The 26,101-nt window shown below is 43.9% G+C and overlaps 6 protein-coding genes across 6 annotated transcripts; 4 read left to right on the top strand and 2 right to left on the bottom strand.

Moving 5' to 3' along the window:
* Positions 1–299: 299 nt before the first annotated feature.
* BYT42DRAFT_502417 (uncharacterized protein) lies at positions 300–5,434 on the top strand (the record flags this gene model as incomplete). The annotated part of the gene is made up of 15 exons (XM_051564827.1): positions 300–782; positions 861–1,096; positions 1,171–1,315; positions 1,391–1,525; positions 1,603–1,669; positions 1,755–2,171; positions 2,246–3,052; positions 3,116–3,233; positions 3,349–3,473; positions 3,549–3,721; positions 3,823–4,181; positions 4,288–4,457; positions 4,573–4,723; positions 4,890–5,038; positions 5,109–5,434. 15 exons carry the CDS (start codon positions 300–302, stop codon positions 5,432–5,434), a joined length of 3,861 nt encoding a protein of 1,286 aa, XP_051420164.1.
* A 1,806-nt stretch (positions 5,435–7,240) lies between these two features.
* Positions 7,241–8,791, top strand: BYT42DRAFT_502710 (uncharacterized protein; the record flags this gene model as incomplete). Its single annotated transcript, XM_051564850.1, has 3 exons — positions 7,241–7,297; positions 7,532–7,874; positions 8,160–8,791. 3 exons carry the CDS (start codon positions 7,241–7,243, stop codon positions 8,789–8,791), a joined length of 1,032 nt encoding a protein of 343 aa, XP_051420163.1.
* A 1,289-nt stretch (positions 8,792–10,080) lies between these two features.
* BYT42DRAFT_484297 (uncharacterized protein) lies at positions 10,081–10,404 on the bottom strand (the record flags this gene model as incomplete). Its single annotated transcript, XM_051563729.1, has 1 exon — positions 10,081–10,404. A coding segment is annotated over one exon (324 nt), but the record flags the coding sequence as incomplete, so codon positions are not given.
* A 1,481-nt stretch (positions 10,405–11,885) lies between these two features.
* Positions 11,886–12,350, top strand: BYT42DRAFT_502410 (uncharacterized protein; the record flags this gene model as incomplete). Its single annotated transcript, XM_051564826.1, has 1 exon — positions 11,886–12,350. One exon carries the CDS (start codon positions 11,886–11,888, stop codon positions 12,348–12,350), a length of 465 nt encoding a protein of 154 aa, XP_051420161.1.
* A 1,043-nt stretch (positions 12,351–13,393) lies between these two features.
* BYT42DRAFT_502377 (uncharacterized protein) lies at positions 13,394–15,118 on the bottom strand (the record flags this gene model as incomplete). The annotated part of the gene is made up of 3 exons (XM_051564822.1): positions 13,394–13,632; positions 13,738–14,134; positions 14,216–15,118. 3 exons carry the CDS (start codon positions 15,116–15,118, stop codon positions 13,394–13,396), a joined length of 1,539 nt encoding a protein of 512 aa, XP_051420160.1.
* Positions 15,119–15,843: 725 nt separating this feature from the next.
* BYT42DRAFT_538143 (uncharacterized protein) lies at positions 15,844–21,773 on the top strand. The gene is made up of 15 exons (XM_051565508.1): positions 15,844–15,896; positions 16,089–16,240; positions 16,323–16,548; positions 16,664–16,749; positions 16,801–16,875; positions 16,978–17,184; positions 17,244–17,734; positions 17,817–17,884; positions 17,956–18,716; positions 18,801–18,882; positions 18,939–19,020; positions 19,089–20,657; positions 20,805–21,087; positions 21,155–21,272; positions 21,327–21,773. The coding sequence occupies exons 1-15, from the start codon at positions 15,887–15,889 to the stop codon at positions 21,527–21,529; spliced, it is 4,413 nt and encodes a 1,470-aa protein (XP_051420159.1). The 5' UTR covers positions 15,844–15,886; the 3' UTR covers positions 21,530–21,773.
* Positions 21,774–26,101: the final 4,328 nt, after the last annotated feature.

Genomic DNA, 26,101 nt, shown 5'->3' with positions numbered 1-26,101 from the left:
CCCTTGCATGCCTCCTTCTGATTTTGCGCTCGTGAATGTCGAAACAGCTCTCGACTAGGACACGCACACACTATGGGACTTCTCATTTGGAAGATTCCAATACTGTGAATGCATCCTCTTCTCATTCAAGCCATGGAATACCCATCCAAGCTTCCCATGCGAGGAGAAATTCTTCTGCACCACTTATGCGCGCCTCTCCCATCGGCCCTGTTAATCAAACGCCACGCCAACCTGTTGATATGAGTTCCACACCTCTTTACACGGAACATACCAACGGTCCGGATCACGCTTCATCGGTCATGGGTTCGTTCCATTCGCGTCGTTCCGGTCTTTACCGCAGGCGTCGTAAAGCGGAGAATGAGGTCTTGGAAAGCGAAGAGGAAGAAGATGTTAGCGATACCGAATTAAACACAAGTGATGAAAATGTCGATGATACCGGTGGATCAAGTGATAATGAAAGCGTGCTCAGTGAGGAGGAGGGACTCATCAAAGATGCTAAGCACCGTTCGGTTACACGCCAAGATCACTCAGACGTTCGTATTCAGGGATTTGGTGATCCTTTGAACGATGAATGGAAGCAACATTTATATCTACCCGAAGAAGACATTGAAATTACGATTGAAGGTCATCGATATAATCGACTGCGGTTGTTATTGTATCGATTATGCTGCATTGGTTCCTTTGGACTTTTATGGTTAGTCGCACGTTGGGTACCGCAGTGGTGGATTGCGTGGGTCAGTGACAAGGTGCCGCTGAAAGATGCTGAATGGCTGGTGTTCATGGTGAGTGAAAAATCGCATAGGGGACTGTGCTTTTATGAACAGAAATGCTGATTTTGGTTGCCATGGCTGGTGCGGTAGAACCAATACCGCGAATGCGAAATTATTCGTCCGTTACGTGAATTGTATGGAGATCAACTAGGTTCGGTTTTCTCCCTAGATCAAATTAAAGAAGAAATGCAGACGATGGCTGTCGATCCTCAAGACACGCATGATCTCCTCAACCTGGATGAACCTTTACAAAGATTAATTCTTGTGGAATATCGATATATGCGTTTGGCATTTCATCCGCTTTTGCGCAAATTCTTGATTGTTGGGTAAGTGAGTCGCTGCAGACAAGAAAGAGTTGACAAGCAAAAAAGAGGTAATTGTCTAAAACTGGAGACGTTAGGTTTTGGAAAGATCGACAATGGAATTCGGTAAAGAACTTGCAAACGGGCTTATCCACTGAAAAATTCCATCAACGGCTGGCTGTTTTTGGTCCGAATCTTATCAATATTCGTGAAAAACCGATTCCAAAATTACTGCGCGACGAGGTAACACGTTTGGTCTTTTTTTTTTTTTGGTCAGCTTAAAACTTACTGATCATTTCCTATTGGCACGAAATATAGGTGTTGAATCCTTTTTATGTTTTTCAAATTGGAAGCATCATTCTATGGAGCATGGACGACTACTATTATTATGCTTTCTGTATTTTTCTGATCAGCGCCGTCAGCATCGTCACCACATTGGTCGAGACGAAAAAGGTGAATTTTGACTCTTTTGACTTGACTATGTACAACCATTCAAAATTTCGTTAATTGTTTGTTTTTGTTTCCCATAGATGATGAAACGAATGAGAGATATGTCCCGATTTGAATGCAGTGTCCGTGCATTACGGAATGGATCATGTGAGTTCAGAAAGATTTCTCAGGATTCCATTTGCCACACATTGAGAGGGCGTGAGTGCACTGACCCACACGGATCGGTTTTTAGGGCGAACCATTAGTTCGGCGGAGCTTGTTCCCGGTGATCTTATCGACATTACTGATCTCCATACGGTTCCGTGCGATGCCATTCTTACTTCCGGGGATTGTATTCTCAATGAATCCATGCTTACGGGCGAATCAGTGCCGGTCTCCAAGGCACCTATGGCTGACATCACACTTCGAAAAATTAACTTGTCACAGGCAACCGTACCTGCCGAGCTCACGAAACATTTCATGTTCATGGGTACCAAAGTGGTTCGGGTGAGAAGTGGCCAAGGCATCACTACGGCAACCGCCTTAGTGGTTCGCACAGGATTCAATACCGCCAAAGGCGCCCTTATTCGCAGCATGCTTTTCCCCAAGCCGAACAACTTCAAATTTTATCGCGACTCGTTTCGTTTCATTGGGGTATTGGCTATTATTGGTAAAAAAGAAAACAAATCATTTGTGCGCGGGTCGTTGACGACAGGATCCATGATTAACATGAACGTGGGATAGCGGCCTTTGGGTTCCTGGTGTCGTCCATCAACTTTATTCGTCTTGGCATTGATACCAGCACGATGGTGCTTCGTGCATTGGATTTGATTACCATCGTGGTACCGCCGGCGCTTCCTGCTACGATGTCTATCGGTACCAGCTTTGCAATGAACCGACTGAAAAAAGTCGGCATCTTTTGTATTTCGCCCCCGCGGGTCAATATTGGCGGAAAAATTGATTGCATGTGCTTCGATAAGACGGGAACATTGACCGAAGATGGTCTAGATATTCACGGGGTTCGCTCCGTCACCACCCACGCGGATGGACGAAAATATTTTGACCAAGAAATCAATACAGTGAGCGATATCGATCCAAACGATGAAGATCCCGCTTGCACGAAGCCCAAGATTTTGTGCACCATGACAACTTGTCATACATTGAAAATTGTCGAAGGCGAATTGCTAGGTGATCCACTGGATTTGAAGATGTTTGATTTCACCCGTTGGGAACTGGAAGAAAGTAGCGGTTTGCTGTCGACAGGACTTAAACCACGAAGTGAATTGGCGGCTTTACATGCGAAAAAGAGTGCCAAAGTGGGCATTATGCCAACCGTTGTACGACCTCCCGGAGGACCTCCAACCTTGTCTCTGAACAACACTAGTGACGCTGGGACTAAGCCTATAGAATTCGGTATTATCCATTCCTTCGAATTCATTTCGGCGTTACGACGAATGAGTGTGATTGTCCGACGGTTGACCCATCCTACGATGGAAGTGTTTGTCAAGGGAGCACCCGAAGTGATGAAAGATATATGTATACCCGATACCAGTAAGTCATTATTTTGAAGCGACAGTTTCCATGAAATTACTAATAGTAGGGGAATGGAAATAGTGCCGCAAGACTATGAAGAGAGACTCTATTGGTATACTCATCGTGGTTTTCGCGTAATTGCTTGCGCATCCAGACAGTTGACGGGCGTAAAATGGCATAAACTGCACAAATTGAAGAGGTAAGATTTTTTTGGTGGCCAAAGTTCTGTGTCGCCATGATAGATGGACTCATATAATGGTCTGATCATGAATTTTGCAAACCTTTTTTTTTTTTTTTTTCCTCTCGTGAAATAGACATGAGGTGGAATCGAATCTGACATTTTTGGGTTTTATCGTATTCGAGAACAAATTAAAAGCACGCACCATACCCGCTATTACTACATTGCGTGATGCCAACATCCGACAGATTATGTGTACAGGTAAGGTTGCACGGTTCACGATGTGCAACCATGGGTAGAAGCATAACTGAAAAATGTATGGGGCTTTTTACATAGGCGACAATGTATTGACAGCCGTCAGTGTATCTCGTGAATGCGGTCTGATTGAGAAAGCCGCCGAGGTCTATATACCTAGATTCTTGAGAGGATCTTCTATGGAGTTGGATTCGGAGATTGTCTGGGAAAGTGTATTGCAAGAGGGTCGTCAACTTGATGGTGATACACTCCAGGTAAGTCGAATAACGGGTAGTGTCGTAAACTAAGTAACAAAGAAAATGATGACTAAAGGATTCGTGTATGGCTTGCCTTTTTTTTTTGCACGAATTTTTAGCCGCCATCCTCATTATCGACAGGAGATCAGTCGATGTATTCGATGGGTTCACATTATTATCTTGCTGTGACCGGCGAAGCGTTTCGTTGGATGGTGGATCATGCGGCGACGGATGTGCTTCACCGTATGCTTGTGAAAGGTGCTATTTATGCTCGTATGTCTCCTGATGAAAAGCAGGAGCTAGTGATGGAGCTGCAAAACATTGGCTACTGTGTTGGATTTTGTGGCGATGGAGCCAATGATTGCGGAGCCTTGAAAGCTGGCGATATTGGTATCTCGTTATCGGAAGCGGAAGCCTCCGTTGCAGCTCCGTTTACCAGCAATACGATGGATATTGAATGTGTCATCGATGTCATCAAGTAAGTCACCCTAAAGCATGATTTTTGGTGTTTGAAAACAAAGAAAAGGAAAAAAATCTTGCACCCAATGTGGCTAATATTTCTTCATTTGCCGCTTTTTCTTTAGGGAAGGACGAGCGGCATTAGTAACGAGTTTTAGTTGCTTCAAATACATGGCGCTTTACAGTATTATCCAGTTCACCACGGTGACATTACTGTATGCGTTTGGCAGTAATCTGGGAGATTTCCAATTCCTGTACATCGATCTTTTCCTAATTCTACCGATTGCTGTATATCGTAAGTTGGTGATGTATGCATTTAGCAAACGGATTTGATAAACTGACGAAATGCTGGTTTTTTTTTTTTTTTGCTTTTTTCCTTTTTTTTTTGCTGGGGCGGGGTGTACCAATAGTGGGATACACAGCTGCTTGGCCATTCCTGTACCCTGTGAGACCCACGGCGAGTCTGGTATCGAAAAAGGTGCTTACTTCGCTCATTGGCCAAATCGTGATCAATTCTGGTTTTCAGTTTATCGCTTACTGGGCAATTCATCAACAAGATTGGTAAGTTCCTCTCTCGGGTGTTTCTTTTTTTTTTTTATTTCCATCGTTTTTTCTCGCCTGGGTGTTGAATCCCATCCATCGTGGTCATGGTTTTTTATTTTATGTTGTTGAGTTTAGTGTTGAGTTAACTGACTGACGATGAAAAATTTCCATTTTGCGATTTTAGGTATGTTCCACCGACATTTGATCCCGATGGGCAAAACATCGAATGTTTGGAGAACACGGTATTATTTCTGCTGTCGAGTTTCCAGTATATTCTGGTGGCGGTTGTCTTTAGTGTTGGACCGCCTTACCGAAAACCACTGTGGACGAACGGTAAGTGAAATTGCAACATTTAAGAAAATCGGCCGAGGCGGGAAATGTAACATGCATTGGGGGGTTGTAGGCCGACTTGTATTCACGCTGGCAGTGCTGGTTACACTGACGACATGGTGTACTTTATATCCGTCGACTTTTTTGATGGACTGGATGCAACTGGAACCACTTCCGCCGAGTTTCCGATGGACGATTGTGTTGCTTGCGGCGGCCAACCTGATCATCAGTTACATCTGTGAAAAATGGATATTTTTAAGGCTTGCAGGATGGGTATCGTATGGACTCAAACGTTTACGAGGTCAACCCTCGGGTGGTTATGCACCTGTGGGGAAGAAGGTCCATGGCAAAATATATAAGCGAGTCATGGAAGAGATGGGAATAATAGGAAATGGATAATGTGTCATCTGTTCTTTTTTTGTATGTATGTAATGTGTGATAATAGATGTTTTATTGTTGATATTGGATCGTCTGCTCCTTGTTATCTTTTGTGCGACAAGACTGGGAGATGAACGCACGGAGCGCCTGAATGGCAAAGTGGTTTGAACAAAAAAAGAACGAGAGAAGAATTAGAATTTACTGGAAGACATCGGCAATAGACCTTTTATATCCATAACGTAAGGAACATCATGATGCCATTCTTGTTTAAAGTTTTTTCTCCTTCGTTTGTTGTGTGGTAGATGATCCACGACAAAATTTCTTTATTATTTTTTTTTTTTTTTTTGGAACCTACCGGTTAGCATAGCATAAAATAAAAAGGGAAAAGGGGAGTGAATACTCCACAGGAGTGGCGGAAGAGACAAAAGGAGGAGTTTTCTACCGTTGTGATGCCTCGTGCGGGATGTGGCACCTTTGGAAGTACTGTATCCGATCCAATGAGTGACGGAAAGTATTTTTTTATCAGGGCATACAGAGAAGTAAGAGAGGGAAAAAAAAAGAATAGCCTTAGAAAAGCTAAAAACAACGGATCGATCGTTAGAGTATTCTTTTTTAAGGTTTTTGAAAATTTTGGACATCGATATTTTCCTTGTTTATTGCCTTCTTTTGTGGCCCTTTTATCCACTTTGTCTTTTTTTTTATTTTTTTATTATTATTATACAGAAACTGTGCCTCTCTAACTTTTTCAGATCTGTATTCATATTTCTTCTTTTTGTTTTGCTTCATTATCTATTTTTTTTTGTCGTGACGGGATTTGGTTTCCGAGACGACGACGACGCGTATCGAGGAGAGAAAAAGACAAGATAACCCAGAGAAAAACCAGCGTGCGTGCAAAAACCCAGGGATAAACCCCGTGTCTCCTTAACCACCCCTTCCCAAACCCCCAAAGCCGATACATTACATCCGCACAAACATTGCCGTACGTGACAACACGCATATTTAACATATATTATCCCATCTTTGTTTTTTCTTTCTTGAGAGGTGACTCGTATTTGAATGTTACTCTATTCAAAAGTCTCTTTTTTATTTCACTATTTTTATTTCAGCAATCGTTCAATTCTCCCACACTCTTTCACCTTTTATTTCCTTTGTTCTATAGTCATCTTTTCTGGTTCGATCTGTTATTTCACATCCTCGTCCTTGACATTCTGCTAAACAGCCCTTGATCATCCATATATATAAAAAAAGGAGCAAGAGAAAAAAAAAACCAAAAATTTTGATTCCTGGATAAAACTTTTACACCAAGCAACGGCGGAACCAGCGATCCCCCACTAGAAAAATATGAATTTGCCTCACTATGCCGACTCTTCATTCCATCGAGCCTCATTACCATCACCATCGTTACAACAACCTTCTTGTTCCCGCTCGTTTATCTCCGTCTCCGACACGGTCGATGCACCCATGTTTAAACAAGAGCATTCACCGACGTCGCAGTTTCTATCGGCCACCAGCATATCACATGATACCCAACACCTTGATCCGAGGGACAAGATGCTCGTACACCACACAGACCCAGACAGCAATCATTATTGGTACCCAATTGTTGGAGCAAGGCATTTGAAATGTGAAAGCTTCATTCCTTCTACTCCTTTTTGCGAAGACTTTCATCATCCCGAACGTGGTATCGCCGGGTTTGTTTCTAAACTTTACCGGTAAGGAGCGACTGCCTAAAAAGAACGAAAAAAATATTGCATTTGATTTTGTGAAAACCTTTTTTTACTTAACATCACTACAGGAGTTTGCAAGCACCCGATGACGGACAAAAATATGCACATTGGTGTAAACAAAATGGCATTGACATGTTTATTATTGATTGTATTCCAAGTAAGTACCTTTCATTTCATTGGATAAAAAATTGCACCAACTTTGCTAACATCTCTTTTTTTTCCGGTGCTATCTTCCTGTAGAATTCACAGAGGTCGTATTGCCACGATTATTTAAACATTGCAAATTCCCTTCTTTTGTGCGACAGCTGAATGTAGGTTTTCCCACTCGTTATTCCTATACTCAGGAGGCAAGGCAGACGCATCTTATCATTTCAGACATGAACAATTTTAGATATACGGTTTTCAACGAGACACTGATGCGCGTAAATCCAAAGACAATCGCGATAAAGAAACATGTCGATGGTATCATCCTTACTTTCGACCCGGTCGACGTGATCTTTTCCATCTCATTCGACGTAAAACCCCCCAATATACACGGAGAAAACGAGCAAAAGTTCAAAAAGACCTCGAAACCGTCCTTAATGTGGGCTCGGAAGAGGAATCCGAACTTAACGAAGATACCCACCTTCATTCACCTCAAGCTACGTCCTCGGAAGTGTCTGAGACCAAGGTCTCTGATAAATCGACGCAGCAAAAGTATCGAATCCAGGCATCTCACTCCAACAGTGGCATTCGTAGCTCATCCTCCATATCGTCATCCTTGTCGCCATTGCAACAACAACGTTTGTCTCATCCATTATCTCTCACCTGCGACGACTCATTTGATGAACCTCACGGCGAGCAGTTCCATCAAACGCAGCTGCCGGAACTTGAGGCATCCAGCCAACTGACTCTGACGACTAATACCATGGATACAGCACAAGTTTATCAGGAGATTGCCATCCATCCGGACTGTAATAAATCTTTGACAGAGCCCATATCGCCATCATCCCACGACAGTTCCGAGCATGCGAATCAAGGCATGACGCAACAAGACAAATTACAGGCTCAGCTATTGCAGATGCAGCGAGCCCACCGTGATATGCATGAATATTATAAGGATAAAATGACGAAAGCGTACAATCAAATGGCGGCTCAGCAACTTCGTATTGAGCAACTGGAAAGCATTCTACGTTCAGTGCAGTTCCCCATGAATCATTACCATACTACGAGCTATACGAATTCCATGATAATTGACAAACAGCAGCAACAGCAACAGCAACAGCAGTACGGTCATTATGAAAGAATGCAAATGTCACACGGTGCTGGTAACCCTACGTTTGGGGCAACCAATATGTTGCAACCGGGGATACCTCCCTCGACAGGCAATGTGCCACACAGCTATTTTCTTTCTTCGACCGGCGAAACCACGCCTCCTATGAGTAACGACGATCAACTCACAGACGACGTTTTAAACACGACGTTGACGTCGGCAGTAACAGCAGCAAAAGAACAGGAACCATCCCATTCCTCGTTTTCAGCATGGATGCAGTCACCCTTGCCTCATACAGATACTCCGTCTGTACCAGTGACAATGATTGACACCCATGCTACCGACATTGCAGTACAGCATCATTATGCACCCGCAAGATATTCTCTTGGTAAGTCCTGACGCTTTTTTGACACTATTCTCTGACAGCTAATTATTCTCTTCCTTTACGAAAAATTACAGAATACCCTATGAATTCCATCCAATCCATCCAATACAAGGAACCAAGCATGCTCTAACCCGTGGGTGAGGGAAATTATTTTCATTTCCATATTTCACGCTTCATCTCTGCCACTATCCTTCTTTGAATTACCATTACCGTTTTATCTTTTCTTGACACTATCTGGGAACTTTTGCTTTTAATTCTAGTTAAGTTTTTTTTTTCTATCCCTCTTTTATTGGTATCAAGGCCTCTACTCCCTACCTCTCTCCTCGCGCGCTTCTCTCTCCATCCCTCTCACACTCTCTCTCTTAACCCCAACCTCCTAATCATTTCGCTTCTTTCTTTCCTATATATTCTTTCTAACCCATGCTCAATCTATGCAAATTCCATTGTTTTTTTTATCTCCCTCACCTACATGCGATAAGACCTCAAAAATGACTACCGTTGTTATGACTAATTAGAAAAAAAAAGTTTTTACATTCGAACAATAATATATCCTGTTTATTCTATAACACTTGTTAAATTTCCCAGAAATCAATCTATAACCTGTTTTCCCACGAATATTAGGTGGTTCAAAAAATGTTTTCGCATTGGATATTATACCAGGGTCGCGTGATTTGGATAAACGGTAAGCAAATTCCAAACGTAATGCCAGCGATCGAATTTGCTGGTATTCAAAAAGCAAAGGCCACCGACGGAGAATGAATTAGTGCCCAGATAATGAGCTGCGCTTGCTCAGCTTATTAACATCACTTGTTGAACGGCGTCTCAAAATTGGGCGAGACGAGCCACCCCACTTGTGATAGTTGGTAGAGCCAAGGATCGTGCCTCAAAGCAACAAAAAATCGATGAAGCTACGTTGCTCATTATATTTCAATTCAACTGATTGCGCATTCTTTGAAAAAGAAATGTTTGCGGCTCAACACAATGAAAATCAGATATGGGCGACCACTTTTTTTTTTATTTTCGACCACTTTTTTTCATATTGCACGAATTCAGGAAAGACGGGATGGTTTCTTTTTATCCGAGTGATGACACTAGTGCATTGTTTATAATAAACGTGAAGGATATGGGAAAAAATGTTTATATTGATGGTATGCCGAGATAGCCATAATCATGACAATACAAAGAAAGCTCATGAAAAGACGAAAAAAAAAAAGGATTATATGACTTCGAAGAAAACAGATTTATTGCTTTGACCGTTGGACGCTAACAAAGCGACATTCGAAAGTTGTAATACACTGGGTGGCAGAAGCTCCTGCCTGGTGAAAACCAATGAGCGGTGGAATGTTGCCAAATTGTCAACAACAATCGCTTGAAGACATTTGTGGTTCTCAACCAAAGTAGAAAGGTCATTGACATTGGTCGAGAAGCCAGCGTAGTCAATTGTTACAATTGCCACTGATTTCTCAGTTGCTGAAAGGATACGCAAAATGTCTTGCGTATTTCCGGCGGTTCGTGGTACGCGCGTTGTCTCCTGTTGATCGCGATTGAAAAGACATTCATTCGATGTACAAGGGTACGACGGGTATATTGAGTCCACTTGCGAATGGTTCACCAGTCGATCAATCATTGCGTCGAGGAGGCGCAGCCTTGTGTTGGTCCGTTCCTTGCTAGGGGACTTTCTAGCATAGCCGTTGATCTGGTCCCTTCATTCTTGATATTTTTTTTTGATGCGTTGCTTGCGGTTTTCTGTGACATGAATCACTTCAATGGCAATTTTTCGGCGATGTATTTACGTCGGCGTCTTGATCTTTGTTGATCATATTTTTGTTGTTTTCGTTGTAAAGCTGCCTTTGTGAACTCCAACTTGGCCGAACCGCACCAAGATGTAAATGACTGCATGGATTTGTCGTCAAAATAATTGGTGATGAAGACCATGTCATAGTATATCTCTTTCGATGACATGGCCCTCTTTTCATAATGCTTTGCGCAGCGGGAACATATGCAACGTAGATTTGGTTCATATAATCGACGACTTGCTCGTGGCTGTTGAGCAATATTTCATCTGCAGCATCGTCCGGTTCCAAGTCGCCATGGGTGTAACGGTGATAATATGGAGCAACACCTGGTGGCCTGCAAATTTCACATCAATTTAATCAAATTTGGGAATCTTAAGTTGATGAAGCATTCGCAACCAATCTTCTGACTTGATTTTCCCTTGATAAAACGCTGGCCTGAAGATTTTTCGTCCTCAACGTTGGAAATTGTCGGCATCACCCTTACGTACTCCACATTCACCGGAATAAGCTTGCAGACGAACCAGGTTACACAGTCGTTGGTATCGTTTGACACTGAGCCGTCCATATTCCGCAGTAGCGTCGGAAACGTCGGCAGTTGAGCGTGAGGTGAGTATATCGTTTACGTTCACTTGCACAAGATTGTTGAACAGCTCAACTGACGACGTTTTTCATTCAGATAAAAATCAGATCACGTGCTTTTTTAATCTGCGCTCTTCAGGTTCATTCATTGGCTCTTACAGTTTCCAACCCTTCCTCATTTTCTTGAAATTATCCCTTTCTTTTCAGCATGTTGCTTGGCTTGACTTGGCTAATTCTTTCCTACGCATTTATTGCCTTGGCCGAGCAACATTGTCAGGATCGCACTAACTGCCCGATATATCCTTTGCAAGGATGTTTCGCTACAGAAGAAGGTCTTATTTGCAAAAGTCGAAGTAAGTCAACTCTTATGATTCCAGCATTAAATGAATAGGGAAATGTGTTTTTTCTTTCACATTGGGTTTATCAATCTGATACTTATTCTTTCTATCTCTCTGTGACGTCTTTAGATTTTAGAGGATTTGAATTAAGTGTGAATCCTTTGGAACTTTTCATCTATTCACCCTACCCTTCCATCGAAAACGACACTGGCATGCCTTGTGTTACGATTCCATTATCAGATGAACTTTACAGCTACGTCGATTATCGAGGGCCCGAGGTGATCGAAGAAGCCGATTTACAGTATATCGGCAATTGCACACGACAATCGTATTGCGACAAGGTGACAAAGACATGCCAGCCGAAACGACCGGTTGGAGCAGCATGTCACAACAACATGGAATGCTACTATGGTCCCACTTATTTCCCTGGTCGCTGTGCCAACCACAGTGTGTGTGCTGTCAACGACGATCTTCCACCTTACGCTTATGGTGCCACCCTCCATCAGTGGACATTGGGGGATCAGTGGCGTTCCGCTATATGGGCCGTTTTACTTACCGGAGCTGTGGCGACTTGTCTGCTTGTTGGACGGCAGCAAGCTCGAAAAATGGTGACGGGGGTACACAACCTTATTGAGAAATGGCAAAACCGACCTTCACCGTTGCCGGAACAGGAGCCATTTGTGGAAGAGGACGCTGGTGGCGCACGGCAAGAGAATGTCCCTCAGCGGCGTTGGTGGGCACGTATACCGGGTACGGGCTGGATCCACCGAAAGCTGCGTCGCTCCCAAGATCAAGGCGCTTATTATCAGTTAGCCACCCGCAATGCTGGCGCCGAAGAACCCCCACCCTATAGAGAGTAGAGAAAAATTCCAAGCTTTCTACTCTCGCTTAACTCAGTTGTACGATAAAATACCCCCTTCCGCTTTTTCCTCCCACTTTCGTCCTTTTCGTTCATTACATCTACTCTTCAAACCCTTTTTTCTTTATTTTGTTTTTATTCGTACTTACTCTTCTCGCATATGGTTTTCAACAGGTTTGCAATACCAACAAATACAATCTATATTTCAATAAAATGTTTATCTCTGTCCCCGTTGTCTTCTTTTTTTTTTAGTCTCAATCCCATGCAGCACGTATGATACTGGCAGCATCACCCATTGCTTTTCTCCGTTACCCTGTGGTGCGGTGATTCTGACCCAAAGTTCAGCCTTCTATGGATCTGCTTGGTTGTTTCTTGTTGGAATGGTTGAGTAATAAATATGTGTCATAAATTTATAAATGATAACAAATAATAGAATGAAAAATACGATATAATGGAATGTATATCTGTCTATACACAGAAAAGTTACAAGACAATAGAAGGGAAGATCAATGATTTTGGGCGGGGGATGAATGAAGTGTATGAGAAATATAGCACCATCACAAAAAATAGGATGGGACAATAATATGTCGTAAAGCAATCCTTAACAGTTCCACGGATAATACTATTTAAACTGCTTTTCCCTACATTGGTTTGGACTGAGTAAGATTCCCCATGCTGATTGATGTTGATGCACATCATATTCAACGGAAGTAAATGCTTGAGCAATCTGGTCTTCCACATGAGTAGGGTTGTCGGATTGGATGATGTAACCATGATTTGCTTGTTCGTCGTGCAAAGGCATGGTCAATACCGTGGTGGAGCCTGCATGAACAAGACCACTCGTTCTAGGAGGCATGTGTGCCACAAGATCCGAAGGATGTGTTACCCGAATTGTTTCAACTTGCTGTTCAGCTAATTGTTGGACAAAAGCATGGTTGCCCACTCGAGGGGAATGAATAGCACAGTACGTAACAGCTCGGTCTACCAAAAGTCCCGTTGATACAAGAGATGATGCACATAACGCAGCGACCGCTTCATACAAAATCAGGCATCAGTTATCATTTCAACCCACGCGTGCTCCCATCCGCAAACCATGCTTGCCCTCTTTCCTTTTCTTTTTCTTTTTTCCCCGCAAGACATACCTCCTCCAAGCGAATGACCGACAATCACAACGCGATAATGATTCGGTACGGTTTGGCACACCCGCATCAGATACGTCGCCACATGAAGCTCACAGCGACGCCAAGCAGCAAGAGCACAATCCAATACCCAAGGTGCGTAATCTGCTTCTGGTTTCCTTTCTTCCAAATCATCCACGTTTGCTGCGAATTTCGAGGATCGATGACGACTGTGTCTTCGTGATCGTGATCGCGATCGACGACCTGCACTGATGGCTTCATTGTTATTGATAATATCTGCCTCCTGCCACGGCACCGGCATGAACGAGGCATGATCGAATAATGCATCAGAAGACGACAGTCCTGGAAACACAACCACAATCTCTTCATGCTGATGATCAATGGCTATGTAACCACGCTTTTCAGATTGAATCACCGAAGGCATGATGGATGAAACCGTTGTGTCTGAGAAATTCGACTCGTTGCTGCATTCGATGGCTGAAAAACATTTCTTGGACGCTGCCAAGTGGCCCGATTGAGTCGGTAATGTTTCAAAAGCCGATCCTCGTTGGTCGCTGGTGGAGATCATGGAAGAGGCTGGATGCCAGATGGTCTGGAAAAGCGATACCGGGAAAGTAGGATCCATCACTTGATTTGCACTGCCTCGCTGACTGTTGGGACGCATGGTATCGTGTTCGGAACTTCCAGAAGGGCGATCATCTTCCTTTTTTGGTGGTAGGACCGAAACATCCAGAATGGATTCCAAACACGATTGGTAATGACATTCTCGGCATATTAGAGGATGAAACGCATGATTGATGTCCATGGATGCAAATGAAGAAGTCGTTGTGGTGTCGATGACGAATGAATGAGATGTACACGCGATGTATTGGCAGTACCGTGATAATCGTTGATGAAGTGACAAAGACAAAGGATAGAATGGCGCTTTCAGAGTATGGCGAATGGGTAGAGGGATATCGAGCGAAGGTAAAGGTTTGGTCATGGGAATGTAGGCGGCGGCTTGGAGAAGAAGAGCTTTTGGCAACATGAATATACATTGACGGTAAAGATCAGGGACCGAACGTTGTTTCGCTCGTTGAACCCAGCGCGCTAGTCGGCGAGCCAATGTGCGAGTACAAATCTGGGCATTGATCACGCCCAACATGGGCGCGGGCGTCAGCATAGGACACCCCAAACCCCAAGCGGTAAGCATGGAAGCTGAGGTCGAGTGATTGGCTGATTTGAGCGCTTCATGAACGCCTTGTTCCTCCTGTAACTGTTGGATAAGCCAAGCGTATTCCTCCACGGTCAACCACAACGACTTGGTCGACTTGGTATCGGGATTGGTGCCCATAGCGACGTGGGCGCGTTTCGGTTCGTAATGTACGAAAGCTTTGGCATCGTTGGATAACATGAGTAAATGACCGCCATGCGGAACAAAGTGAAGATCAGGATGAAGCAAGGTCACGGTGTGAGGATCGGTTCTCGGTCGAAACTCGGCCGTCAAGGTCATGGCGACTGCTTCTTTGGCGTACATATTCGGTTCCGTCGGAGGTCGAGATGGCCACCAATGCCGAACACCTTTCAGAGAACGAATGAAGCGAGCTGAGGACGGAGCAAACCCTTGCTTCTCAGACAACGAAGGACTCATGAGAACAAGAAAAAAGGAAAGAAATAAAAATAAAGGGAAAAGAAAAAGGTCGAACGTTTTCTCTTTTTTTTTTTTTTTTTTTGTGTGTGTGCTTGTGCTTGTGTAATGAAAACAACAAAAAGAAAAAAACAACCAGAACAATCAGGCTTTAATAGTAAATAGTATACAAAAGTTTTTTGATTGACTGCGACGAGTATAAAACGTTACAAAGCTGGAACACTTGGAACAAAACAGTGCAAGTTCGCGTTACGTTAGAATCCTTGCATCACCTGCAGCATTTTTATTTTTTATTTTTTCGCATCCATCCCCATATCCCGATCAAGCGTTTCAGTAACATCAAAGCCCAAAAAGAAAAAGAGTAACAAAGACTAGCCATTCCCTAGTTTGTCTCCGCTCATTGCATTGTGGCGGCTCGCTGCAACACTTAATGCTTAAACTTCCTTCTACTGTACAGCGCCACCATTCGTAAAACCTTATGTCTATGTATTGTCTATTGTTTTCTATTACTAGTGCCCTGTCTTTTTTTTTTCTTCTTTGCCAAAACTTACCCCTTGATTCTTATTTACCGACGAGCTTTTTTCCTCATATGTTTTATCCAAAGGCCCCTTTATCTGGGATATTTTTTTGGCACCTGAAATTTTGCCCAAATCCCACCATGGTCGGGGTTTCAAGTTCCGTCGTAGGCTACCAAAGGAAGAACCAGTCATGAATTTCAAATGAGCCCGCTTCTCCTCCTCCCTTCCCAGTCTTGTGATCGGGTTGACAACAATGGAGCAAGGTAAGCCACTGTCAAGCTTTCCACCATTCTATTCACCAGTCTTTGACGCATTCACGATTCCTTCAACGTTCATCCATACGCTTTTGCTGACGTGTCTTTTTTTTTTTTTTACTATTGTATAAGAGGTAAGCAGACAAACACGCCTTTTTTGCAACTCTTTTTGGCACAATATTCTGATCTAGTCCCCACTTTAGCTTTATTATCTGATCGCCAAATTCCTCAATGCTGGACCATGCAAGGAAGCGGCCTATGCTTTGGAAAAAGAACTCAATGACCATCGCCAATTGCTTCCTCACAGCATGTCCTACGAAGGAACAGAGGTGCCCATGTCCTTGGATCGTCTGGTAAATTACACTATTGATCGCTCTCACACTGTTCTATAGTTGTCTTTCTTTCTCACTTGTGAATTCTTTTTGGCTTATCTAGTCCAACGATTTTCCAGACGTAAACGGAACTTATCTATTAGACTTGTTGGGCAAGTTCCTGGCCCATTTCAGAGACACCGGCGACCCCAAAGTGCTACGTGTCAGTGCTTTGCGACATGGCGATCAGTCTCTATTAACGATGCTTTCGGCATTTGTCCCTCACGAAGAATATGCACGCTCCAATTACCTCACCATGAGTAAACGAGAATTGTCCAAGTTGTCCGTTCGTACGTATTTCAAACCACTGAAAAACGGCATGAATTACCAACCGTTTTCCATATTTCCTCACGCGTTCATGCCATTGTCCTTTTTCTTATTTTTTTTTCTTTTTTTGGTCGGCAGATCGTATGCTCATTGCTCGGGAATTGGGAGCCAAAATCATGCGCACAGGTCCATCGCCGACCTTTTTATCCACCTGTTACAAAGAGGTATATAAATGACACCAACGTATCTGCTGCTGTCATGCTTATATTTCATAGCGCGTTACAATCTCGGGACATCGAAATCCGGTTTTTTGCTTAGCTTTTGACAGAACCAGTCGACGATTATTTACAGTCAGTGAAAAAAAAGGGACAAGTTGACATGGATGAGGGATCGCTGAGCAAGGATGGTTTTTTTTTTTTTTTTTTTTTTTTTTTTTTTGGTAAACACATTAGGGAAGTGATGATTTTCTGGTCAAAGTATGGTGTGTGCGCACCGGCTACCTTATCTATACAATACGAGGGCATCAAAGCGTCATCACAGACATTGCTATCAATCAAGAGAATACGTTGATTGCCACCGCATCTTCAGACGGATATGTACGCGTATGGACAATGGATGGTTATAAGCCTGTGGTTAGTCTGCGATCCAATACAGCCACGGTAAGTTGTTGGATCACGGTGGGACAGATGCGTCGATGCTAATGGTGCGTGCTGCACAGACCAAACCATTTACGACTGTTAATTTTTCGCCGTCACCGAGACCCGAGACGCGTTATTTGATGGCGACCAATGAAGATGGTCTTGTACGACTTTGGAAATGGGATCGAGACACACTTCAATTTTTTGACGCCGACTCGCCCATCACATTTAGCTGTAAATTCAGGGCACGCGATCGATTACGATGTTCGTCATTCAACTACACAGGAACCAAGTTTGCCGTAGCCGGTGATGATGGCTTTGTATATGTCTTTTCAACCATCAAAATGGATACCGAGGATGGCCATGTCATCACCGATGCTAATAGTTCACAAGATCGTGATGCTCGCGCAAGAGTGGGCCGTGGCCGTCGACGGGTGGCAAGTGCCTTGTTTCCAGACAAAAGCGGCCAAGTTCAGGCTCAACCGGTGATTCCGATTGGAAATCTGGAAGGTCATATGGGAAGTGTAACAGATTTGGCTTACAGTCATGACGGACACCGGATATTAAGCGGGTAAGGCATTTAGTCGGGTTCTCACGAATTACCGAGATGGATGCACTTTATGGATGCTGAGCACTTTCTCGATCGTTTGTAGGTGTCAGGACGGAACGGCGCGAATCTGGTCCTATGATAAGGAGAAACGCAAATGGAATTCAATCGTCTGTAAGTGGGAAACATTAAAAATCGGTTCAGTACAAGTTCATGGGACTTAGTGGTTGGTTTGGGATGTCTAGTGGATATCAAAGAACCATCCAATGTCTGTGTCGTTACGCCTTCAAGCAACAATCCACCGTCTTCAGCACATGAAACAGTCGACCGTAACACCGGTGCCATGGAAGCCTCAGAAGCTACCGAGTTTGGCACACTTATACCATTTTACGAAAGCACAGCAAACGATCAATCATCCCACGTGTCAGCAACACAGCCGGTTTCCTCCAATATAAACGCACCTGTTCCAGCTACTCAACTGCCCTCCACCGATCCAACTCAAACACAGACTGCCGCGCCTGATGCCGCAGCGCAAATCGACACGCCCAAAGTATCTATGATTGCTTGGACGGCCGATGACCGATTGTGTGTTGTTGCTACCACCCACGGTGACATTCGGGTATACTACGCATGCAATGGCGAACCAGCAGCGACCCTCAAGGGACATGAAGGCGAAACGTACGCTCTCGACAGTCATCCCCATGACCCCAACACCATTCTCTCCGCAGGTTATGATGGCAATGTCATTCTGTGGGATCTTCACCGTAACAAGGTGATCACCTGCCGGCATCATTCTGGCCGCATTTTCTTGGATTGTAAATTCTCCAAGGATGGTATGAAATATGCGATTACGGACGAAGATGGAAATTGCACCCTATTCAGCATCGGGGGCCTCGACAAGGATTACGATAAAGTAAGGAGTTGGACCAGAGGCCAGCATTTTTACACCGATTACATGCCGCTTCGATTTTCGCCGGATGGATCCTTTGTGGATGAACAAACTCTGGTAAGTTGTTCTTTTCCTGTTGGAGCTTTTCTGGTGTCACCGAGGATTTTGGGAATTGCAGAACTTATACCGATCGATACATAGCAACCACCACACACTTTGCCATGTTCAGCCATCATTGATTGGCGAGGTGTCGAGTATCCTAATCAACGAAAATTGGGTTACGGTAAAGTCTTGATGGCCATCGACGTGAGAGTCGTGAATTAACTCCTGTGCACCTAGGTCGAAATATACCGGTGCATCCTGATACTTTGGAGATTGAAGATCTGCGACGTTTGGCATGCTATGAGATGGAAGAAGAGGAGTAAGTCCCCGCGCCACATCTTTGGTATGGGATAGTGGACTTTGAGTACTAAAACATGTTTTCGTCAGGATTAAATCGGGACGAATGACCGTTGTTATGCCTGCGATCGATCGAGCTCATGTGGCGAAGCGGCGACGAGAATTTGTTCGAAACGATGACGAAGATGAAACGGATGCAAATGTTAGTTCCGTTCCTCAATTTCTTCCGCCTCCTCTTCAGCCGTTCCTACTCCCCGACGATTCCAACGACGAGGACTACCATGACGAAGCAGATGAGGAAGCGTACAATAGCGAAGATGAGAATAGCAGTGCCGAAGGCGGTTCCGATGAGTTTATTGCTCGTGATGAAGTGAGTGAGAATTTTGAAGATGATGAGGAAGAAGGGCCAGTGACGCGAAGTCGAGCGGGACAAATCCGTCGTCGATCTACGAGTCCTGATGAATCCGCTCCATTGAGAGGAACAGGCATGCAACGACGAGGCCGTAGCAGTCGTGCACCAACGCGGGGCCGCGGACGTGGGCGAGGTGGAAGTAGTAGTGTGTCAACACGGGCGACACGAGCGACACGTAAGCGTACGCGTGAAACACGTGCGGATCGAAGTGAAGACGACGAAGAGCCTGTACGGCCCAGACGACGTCGACGCACCGTCCGTATGTCCTACCTTGAAAGCGATTTAGACGATGAAGAAGAGGATGCAGAAGAGGCATCGGAATCCGAGCTCATTGACGTCATGGACGACGATGAAAATGAAGAGGAACCAGACGATGATCAACAGAGTGACTATTCCGAGCCGGGTCCTTCCACCGTAGCTCCTCGCCGAGTGACCACACGTCGTACCGCGGCGGAACCAGAGACTACACCGCAGGTACCGGATCGAAAAGGCAAGCGACGATTACGTTCAGATGTACCTGACCCTGATGATGATGATTTCATGGCCTCGATTGCGTCGTCGTCATCCTCTTCTGCTGCGGTACGGTCCTCTACCACCCGCGGTGGCAAACCTGGCAAAGCCAAGTCAACCCGTATTGCCCGTCCGGCCAATCGTGAATTACGGGGCAAGTTGCGTAACCTGACTGTGGCTGAAATCAAACAACATGAACCGACGGAATGGATCAAATGCACCACGCAGTCATTGTCAAAGTATCTACCGCAAATGGGCGATCGTATTGCAATCATGACCGAGGGGCATGCCCAGTACTGGGAAACATCGGAAATGACGGCGTATTTTGATGAGAAGCATGGTGTGTTGAATAGCAACGAACCTGTTGTGTTTGGTACAGTGACAGGGATCAGTTGGCAAGTGGGGCCACCTGCTTTTTGCCGTTTAAAGGTCTATTTGCAGGAATTGGTCAATGTACGACAGGCACTTTTGGAACATGCAGAACCTATCTGGGCACCACGCGGGCGTGATGTGACGATTGATTACAGTGACGAGGACGGATGTCCTGAATTTATTGTACTATGGGAACGGTTCTTGGTGTCCATGGAAATATTCAAGACGCTGCAGGTTGGACAAAAGGTCGATGTTATTTACGACGAAGGAAGATATTCCGGCACCGTCTCCACGCGGTGCTCCACTGGCATGGATTGGCGTCGAGCGAAAATGCCCAGCCCATGGGCTTATTATCATGTCATTTGGTAAGAAGAGTCCAAAAACAACTTGGGCATGGCGGATTCGGAGAAGAGATGTTTTGCAAGCCCCCCCCCCTTTTTTTTTAGCATTCAAGCCTCTGTAAAACTATCGTCCACAACCTCATTCAACTAAACCGTCAACCTACTCTTTAGGGATGATAATGAATCGTCTCCGGAAGACCTAAGTCCGTGGGAAATTGTACCAAGTGGCGAAGATTTCCGACAACGCTACGATGTTGGTCCTCGTCTCAGTCGTGCGGATACACAGCGCGCAAAGGATATCATTACGTGGCTGTCCAACTCGGACGAATTCCAGCTTTATGTCCACCAAGTCAACTATTACGACTATCCAAATTATCTATCACAAATCGCTTATCCCATTTGCCTTGATATGGTCTATGAGCGGCTCAACACAGGCTTTTATCGTCATCGTGAGGTATGTCGGCTGCTTTGGATGTGAAAATGGCAGAAGGGAACGGTTTGACTCACCACAGGCAACGTAGGCGGTCATTGATGATATTGAGCTGATTCGAAAGAATGCACAAAAATATAACCACGAAACATCTCTAGCCAACAAGAACGCTGCACGTATGGCCAACTTTTTCAAATCACGGTTCCTGAGTAAGCGTTATTGGATGCATCTAACAGAGTAAAAGGTTACTAAAGGGATGTTAGATCCGCGGATGCCGTTGTCGTGGTCGAAAGGAGGACGCAAAAGGATTCAAATTCAGGAATCCGATGACGAATATCAGGAAGAGGAAGAAGTAGCAGAAGAATCCGAGGAAAGCGCTCATGAAAAGGAACACGTACGCTTGGACGATGCTGATGAAGATGACTTTATTGATGACGACGACGAAGATGATGAAGATTACTATTAAATCTCCTAATATTTTGGATGCACGTTGATACATCCACACTAGCTCTTTCTCCTTTTTTTTATTTCTCTTCTACCGTTTCCGATGTACAGATCGATTTTATGTATGTAATTTATACACTTGCTTTAGAGCGTTTTCAATATCAGTATACTATTGTTGTTCTTTTTTTCTTTTCTATTCTTTCCATAACCCTCTTCAATAATATCTTTCGATTTTTGCATAAAGAATATCTGCAAAAGATAATTTGTCATCCTTCAACTGGTCTTTCCATAATGGTTCTGTGATATGACTTCATCATATCACTCAACGCTCAAAAGCCAAAGGACGACAACGCCATTGCCAGCCATTTCAGATGGCCGTGCCTAGAAAAATATAGAGGTCCAGGTAATTGGTTTGCATCCAGAGAGTCTCCCCCCGTTCTTTTTAGGAACCCTTCCAACGGCAAATATGAGGAATTCTGATTTCCTTCTTTTTCTCCACCGTGCAGGCGCCGTTGACACGAGCACAAAATGTCATACTGCTGATTAAGCGCAACCCATCTGCATAATAAGTTTCGTTCCTCCCTCCAAGGAACGCTATCTCGCCGTCATTTATACGGACTCATCATTACGACTACCACTCTGAGTTGGCGACTGAGAGAAACATCCATCTTCAGGTCAAACATCAACAGGTAAAGACGATATGCAAAGGGATAATTTATTTTTATTTACAGTACAAATTCAGTTTTATATCTAGTTGGTTGACATTAGCCAGCAAAGAAATAGGTTTTTGATTCAAACGAAGGTATGGAGACCAAGCAAACCGAAGCGGTAACAGCGGACGAGTAACGTTGATGACAGGCGATGACAGGACGAGAAAGGGAAGGAAAAAGAAGCAAAAACAAAAAAAAAATACTTACCAATCGAAACCGAGCTGGGGTGGCACAGTCAACTTAACGAGTCAATGTCAGCAAACCATGAGACTTATCTAAGCTTACACTGGCATGGTCTTCGAGGCCTGCGACAGAGATAAGGGAGACACATCAGTAACTGCCACGGAACCATAGAAATGAAACGAGGGAAAGGGTTAATTCTGTCCTCAGTCATCAACGACTCGCCACAACTGCGCTTCTATGGTAAAGAAAAGAGAAAAAAAAAGGGAAAAAAAGGGGGGCATGTTTTTTAGCCCCACTTGAAAAATCCATTTGGACACCGCTTAGTTTCATTGGCTCAGAGCCATCGTTGGTGTCATAGGTTCACCGGTTCATTCAGGCCATCAAAAAAAAAAAAACGACCCTTTTTTGATCCCATTGTTTTCGTACGTCTTTTCCACTTCACAGATTATCGTCAAAGCAACGGAAGCAAAAAATAGATCTCAACCGATTCCAAGACAGTTTCAAAGCGCATTCTCATGCAACCTTTACCTATTCAAATTGGGCGTGCCTTTTTCATGGTGCGCATCATACACTTTTTTGATCATCGATTCCAAGAATATTCCCAATTTGGTTTAACCATTCTTTTTTTTTATGAAACCTGGCGTCTTGGATGTAACCCAAAAAGGGCATGACTGATAAAAAGCAATATTCCTAACTCGTTCTCATCTCTATGAAAAAAGACGCGGAATGTTGCAAACCCGATGTAATCGAAGGACGGAACCGCTGGTGCAAGAGGGTAAACTGTCAAGTTTGATGAATCCCCCGGAAATGTCATTGCGCAAACCGAAGTTGGGTGGGGTGCATGTCAAAAAAAAAAGATGGCACGGATGGCGAAATTTTTGCTCAGTCCCAAGCCAAATATGGGAAATCTATGTCGTATTCGAGGAATCATTGATGACATTATTCTTTTTTCTTCCACCCCGATCCACTTTTTTCCTTGTTTTCACGACAATCGACGTTTTGCCATTGGCTCTCCAGCCGTGAGCAGCCGGAAAATATCGGGGAAGTCATATCTTTACGCATTTTACCCGTCACGTCTGCATAATTCCCCAGCCACTGCTGGCAAATACAAAAAGGAAGCCTTTTCCTTTGATCAGGATGTTCGTTCTTTTTCCCTCTTTTCTTTTCTCTCCTTTTCTCTTCTTTTCTTCTTCCCTTTAGTTTAGTCTTTTTTTTTAGATGCGGACGTCTCATCCAACCACCAGGTGCGGTGCAGTCGCCAGGCGGGTGAAGGGCTGCGAGCTGTGGGGGTAGGGATTGGGGCAACGGCTTGGGGGTTTCCACGGCATCGACAAGACAGGCCCACAATTTTGATCATTTTTTATCACCATGGCTTTAGTTAAACCCAAGCCTTCATCTAAAGTCATTGGTGACATCATCTTGTAAAAAATAAAAGAAAAAAAAAACCAATAAATAATTTATTTTTACACTATCTTTACCTGTTAACGTTAATTTTTGATCTAAACGAACCAAAGGTTGCCTGCAGTGATGATAAAGCTGCCAAAACCGAGGGAAAATCATCGTTTTGGGAGCGAAGAGGTGGCACCAGCTCGAAGGGTGTTTCGTTTTCGGGCAAGGGTAAATAGTCAAAAGCCTATGTACATTATCGGGAAACATAAGGATGAAAGGTGATTGTCCGAATTTGCTGCAAACGCAGGCTACACAGTCACACCGCGATCAGTATGAACGTCCACAGCACAGTGCCTATCGAGCCTTTGCATGTCCGACTATGATGGCTCTTGGCCAGCTTGTTGGTGGTGATGATGATTCCGTGAAGGAAATCTCCATTTATGAACTTGACTAAAGTGTCGATCTTGAATGTTTCAATTCTCGGAATTTGGTGACATTTTTTCTATTCTCATACGTTGCACATGACATTCAGACACTTTTGACTATATCTACAGAATGATTAGATTCCATAATCATCTCTTCACCAAATTTTGGATTAATTTTACGGTAAGTGTGTTTGAAGATAATAACTGTTACAAATGCCCTGAACTAGTAAGTTTCAGAAAAGAACTCTTTGGATTGTGCCTAGTTGTTCTGCATGAATCCAGGGGTGATCTGAGCGCACTGCCATTATCGGCGCCAAACTCCGCATCGTGTCACTGTACTTCCAGGCGCCGAGACAATCGAAAACTGCAGTAAAAAAAGAATGACCGCAGGGAAAAAAAGTTGGCCGACAGAGGAAGAGGAAAATGGAAAAATGAGAAATGAGTAAATAAAGGTGGGATGAAGTGAGATGAGGATGGGGTGATGTGAGGTGAGGGGAAGAGGGAGGAGTGGGTGGGTGTAGGTGGCTGACCTTTTTCTGGAAAGACAAATTCGAGCCGGTTGCTGTAAAGGGTGAGTTGTCTATTTTCTTTTTTTCGCTTGTCATTTTACTTGTCATCCATCATACTTTGCCGTCGTCTGCCTCTCACCTTTGCCATGGTTCCTTTCTCTCTAGTTGCCTGGAAGTGCCACTGGTTCCAAGTCCATTTTTACGCGGTGCTCTCGTATAGTTTATTCGTAGAGCTGTAGTCTATTGTACTTAGTTTTGTCTCTTGTATATGTAAATTAATCACGTGTAGTGTTGTATAAACAGATCTAAAATACACATGTATTTGCTGTAGATTTCTAAGCTTGTGGGCTTTCATTACAGACACATGCTCTTTTTGCTATTCACTTGAGAGCCTACCTAAATCGAGTGTCGACCGCCCTTTGGACTGATTGAATAAAAGGTAAAAAAATTAAAAAAGTTTTTTGCCCGTCACATAATAAGTGGCTTTGCCTTTAACTCGATGGATTTACATGATCTTATTACTGACGCTGAGGAAACGGAACTCGTCATGATAAACTTTTTTTTTGAGGACGACCATAGTGGTTCCTGATCCACACAATGCGCGTGGTGGTTTTTTAATATCAGATCGTCATCTCCGAAGTCATCTCGGTGATACGATTGACTATGTTTCGCTTCTCGTGTATTTCATCGTATACTCGACAGGAATCTTATCTGCACAGCACAAATGCGTATAATAGTCTACATTGTTTGACTGTTTTCATATAGTAACTAAAGGTTTTTCAGATAAGAGTAAAGAGTCTGCGTTGTTGTGATAGAGACTTGCAACCGATTGTATCACCACCTGGAAATCAAAGTGACACCTCGATTACAGCAGCGCAGAAAAAACGAGCGCTCAGATCTGCCCTGAATTCATGCGGAAAAAATCGGGGACACCTCAAAAATCTTAGTTTACTGGAAAACCGCTTCACGCCTGTATTATCACGTCCTTAGCCTGAGCTACATTTTAAATCAATCGCTTAATAACATACTGGATTGCTTAAACCCGATTTTGGTTTCTGCGACTCAGTTAAGAGCAATGGCGACTAAGATCAGGGCATGTTTGGGATCTGAGATCACGACAATGACTGCCACGAGAATCGCTCATTGTCAGCTGCAATGGCGCGTCCATAATTTTCCATGACCGATACCTACTGTACACTACCTTGCCGCTTTCCTCTCAGTTGAATACTTTCATCTACGAGTTCACTGCAATTACGCATCACTAATTTTGTGAATTTCCAATCTGCAATGGCGATTCGGACGTGTGTTGATGCATTCTCCATTGTACGCCTCCACCTTCATTGTCAATGTTGTTGGCTAAAGTGAGGTTGACTGTCGA

Source organism: Radiomyces spectabilis (genome assembly GCF_025331425.1).
Source record: "Radiomyces spectabilis strain NRRL 2753 chromosome Unknown BYT42scaffold_12, whole genome shotgun sequence".
In the NCBI taxonomy this organism is placed as follows: domain Eukaryota; kingdom Fungi; phylum Mucoromycota; class Mucoromycetes; order Mucorales; family Radiomycetaceae; genus Radiomyces; species Radiomyces spectabilis.
Note: the sequence above shows the minus strand (reverse complement) of the source record. Positions and strands in the feature narration are given on the sequence as shown.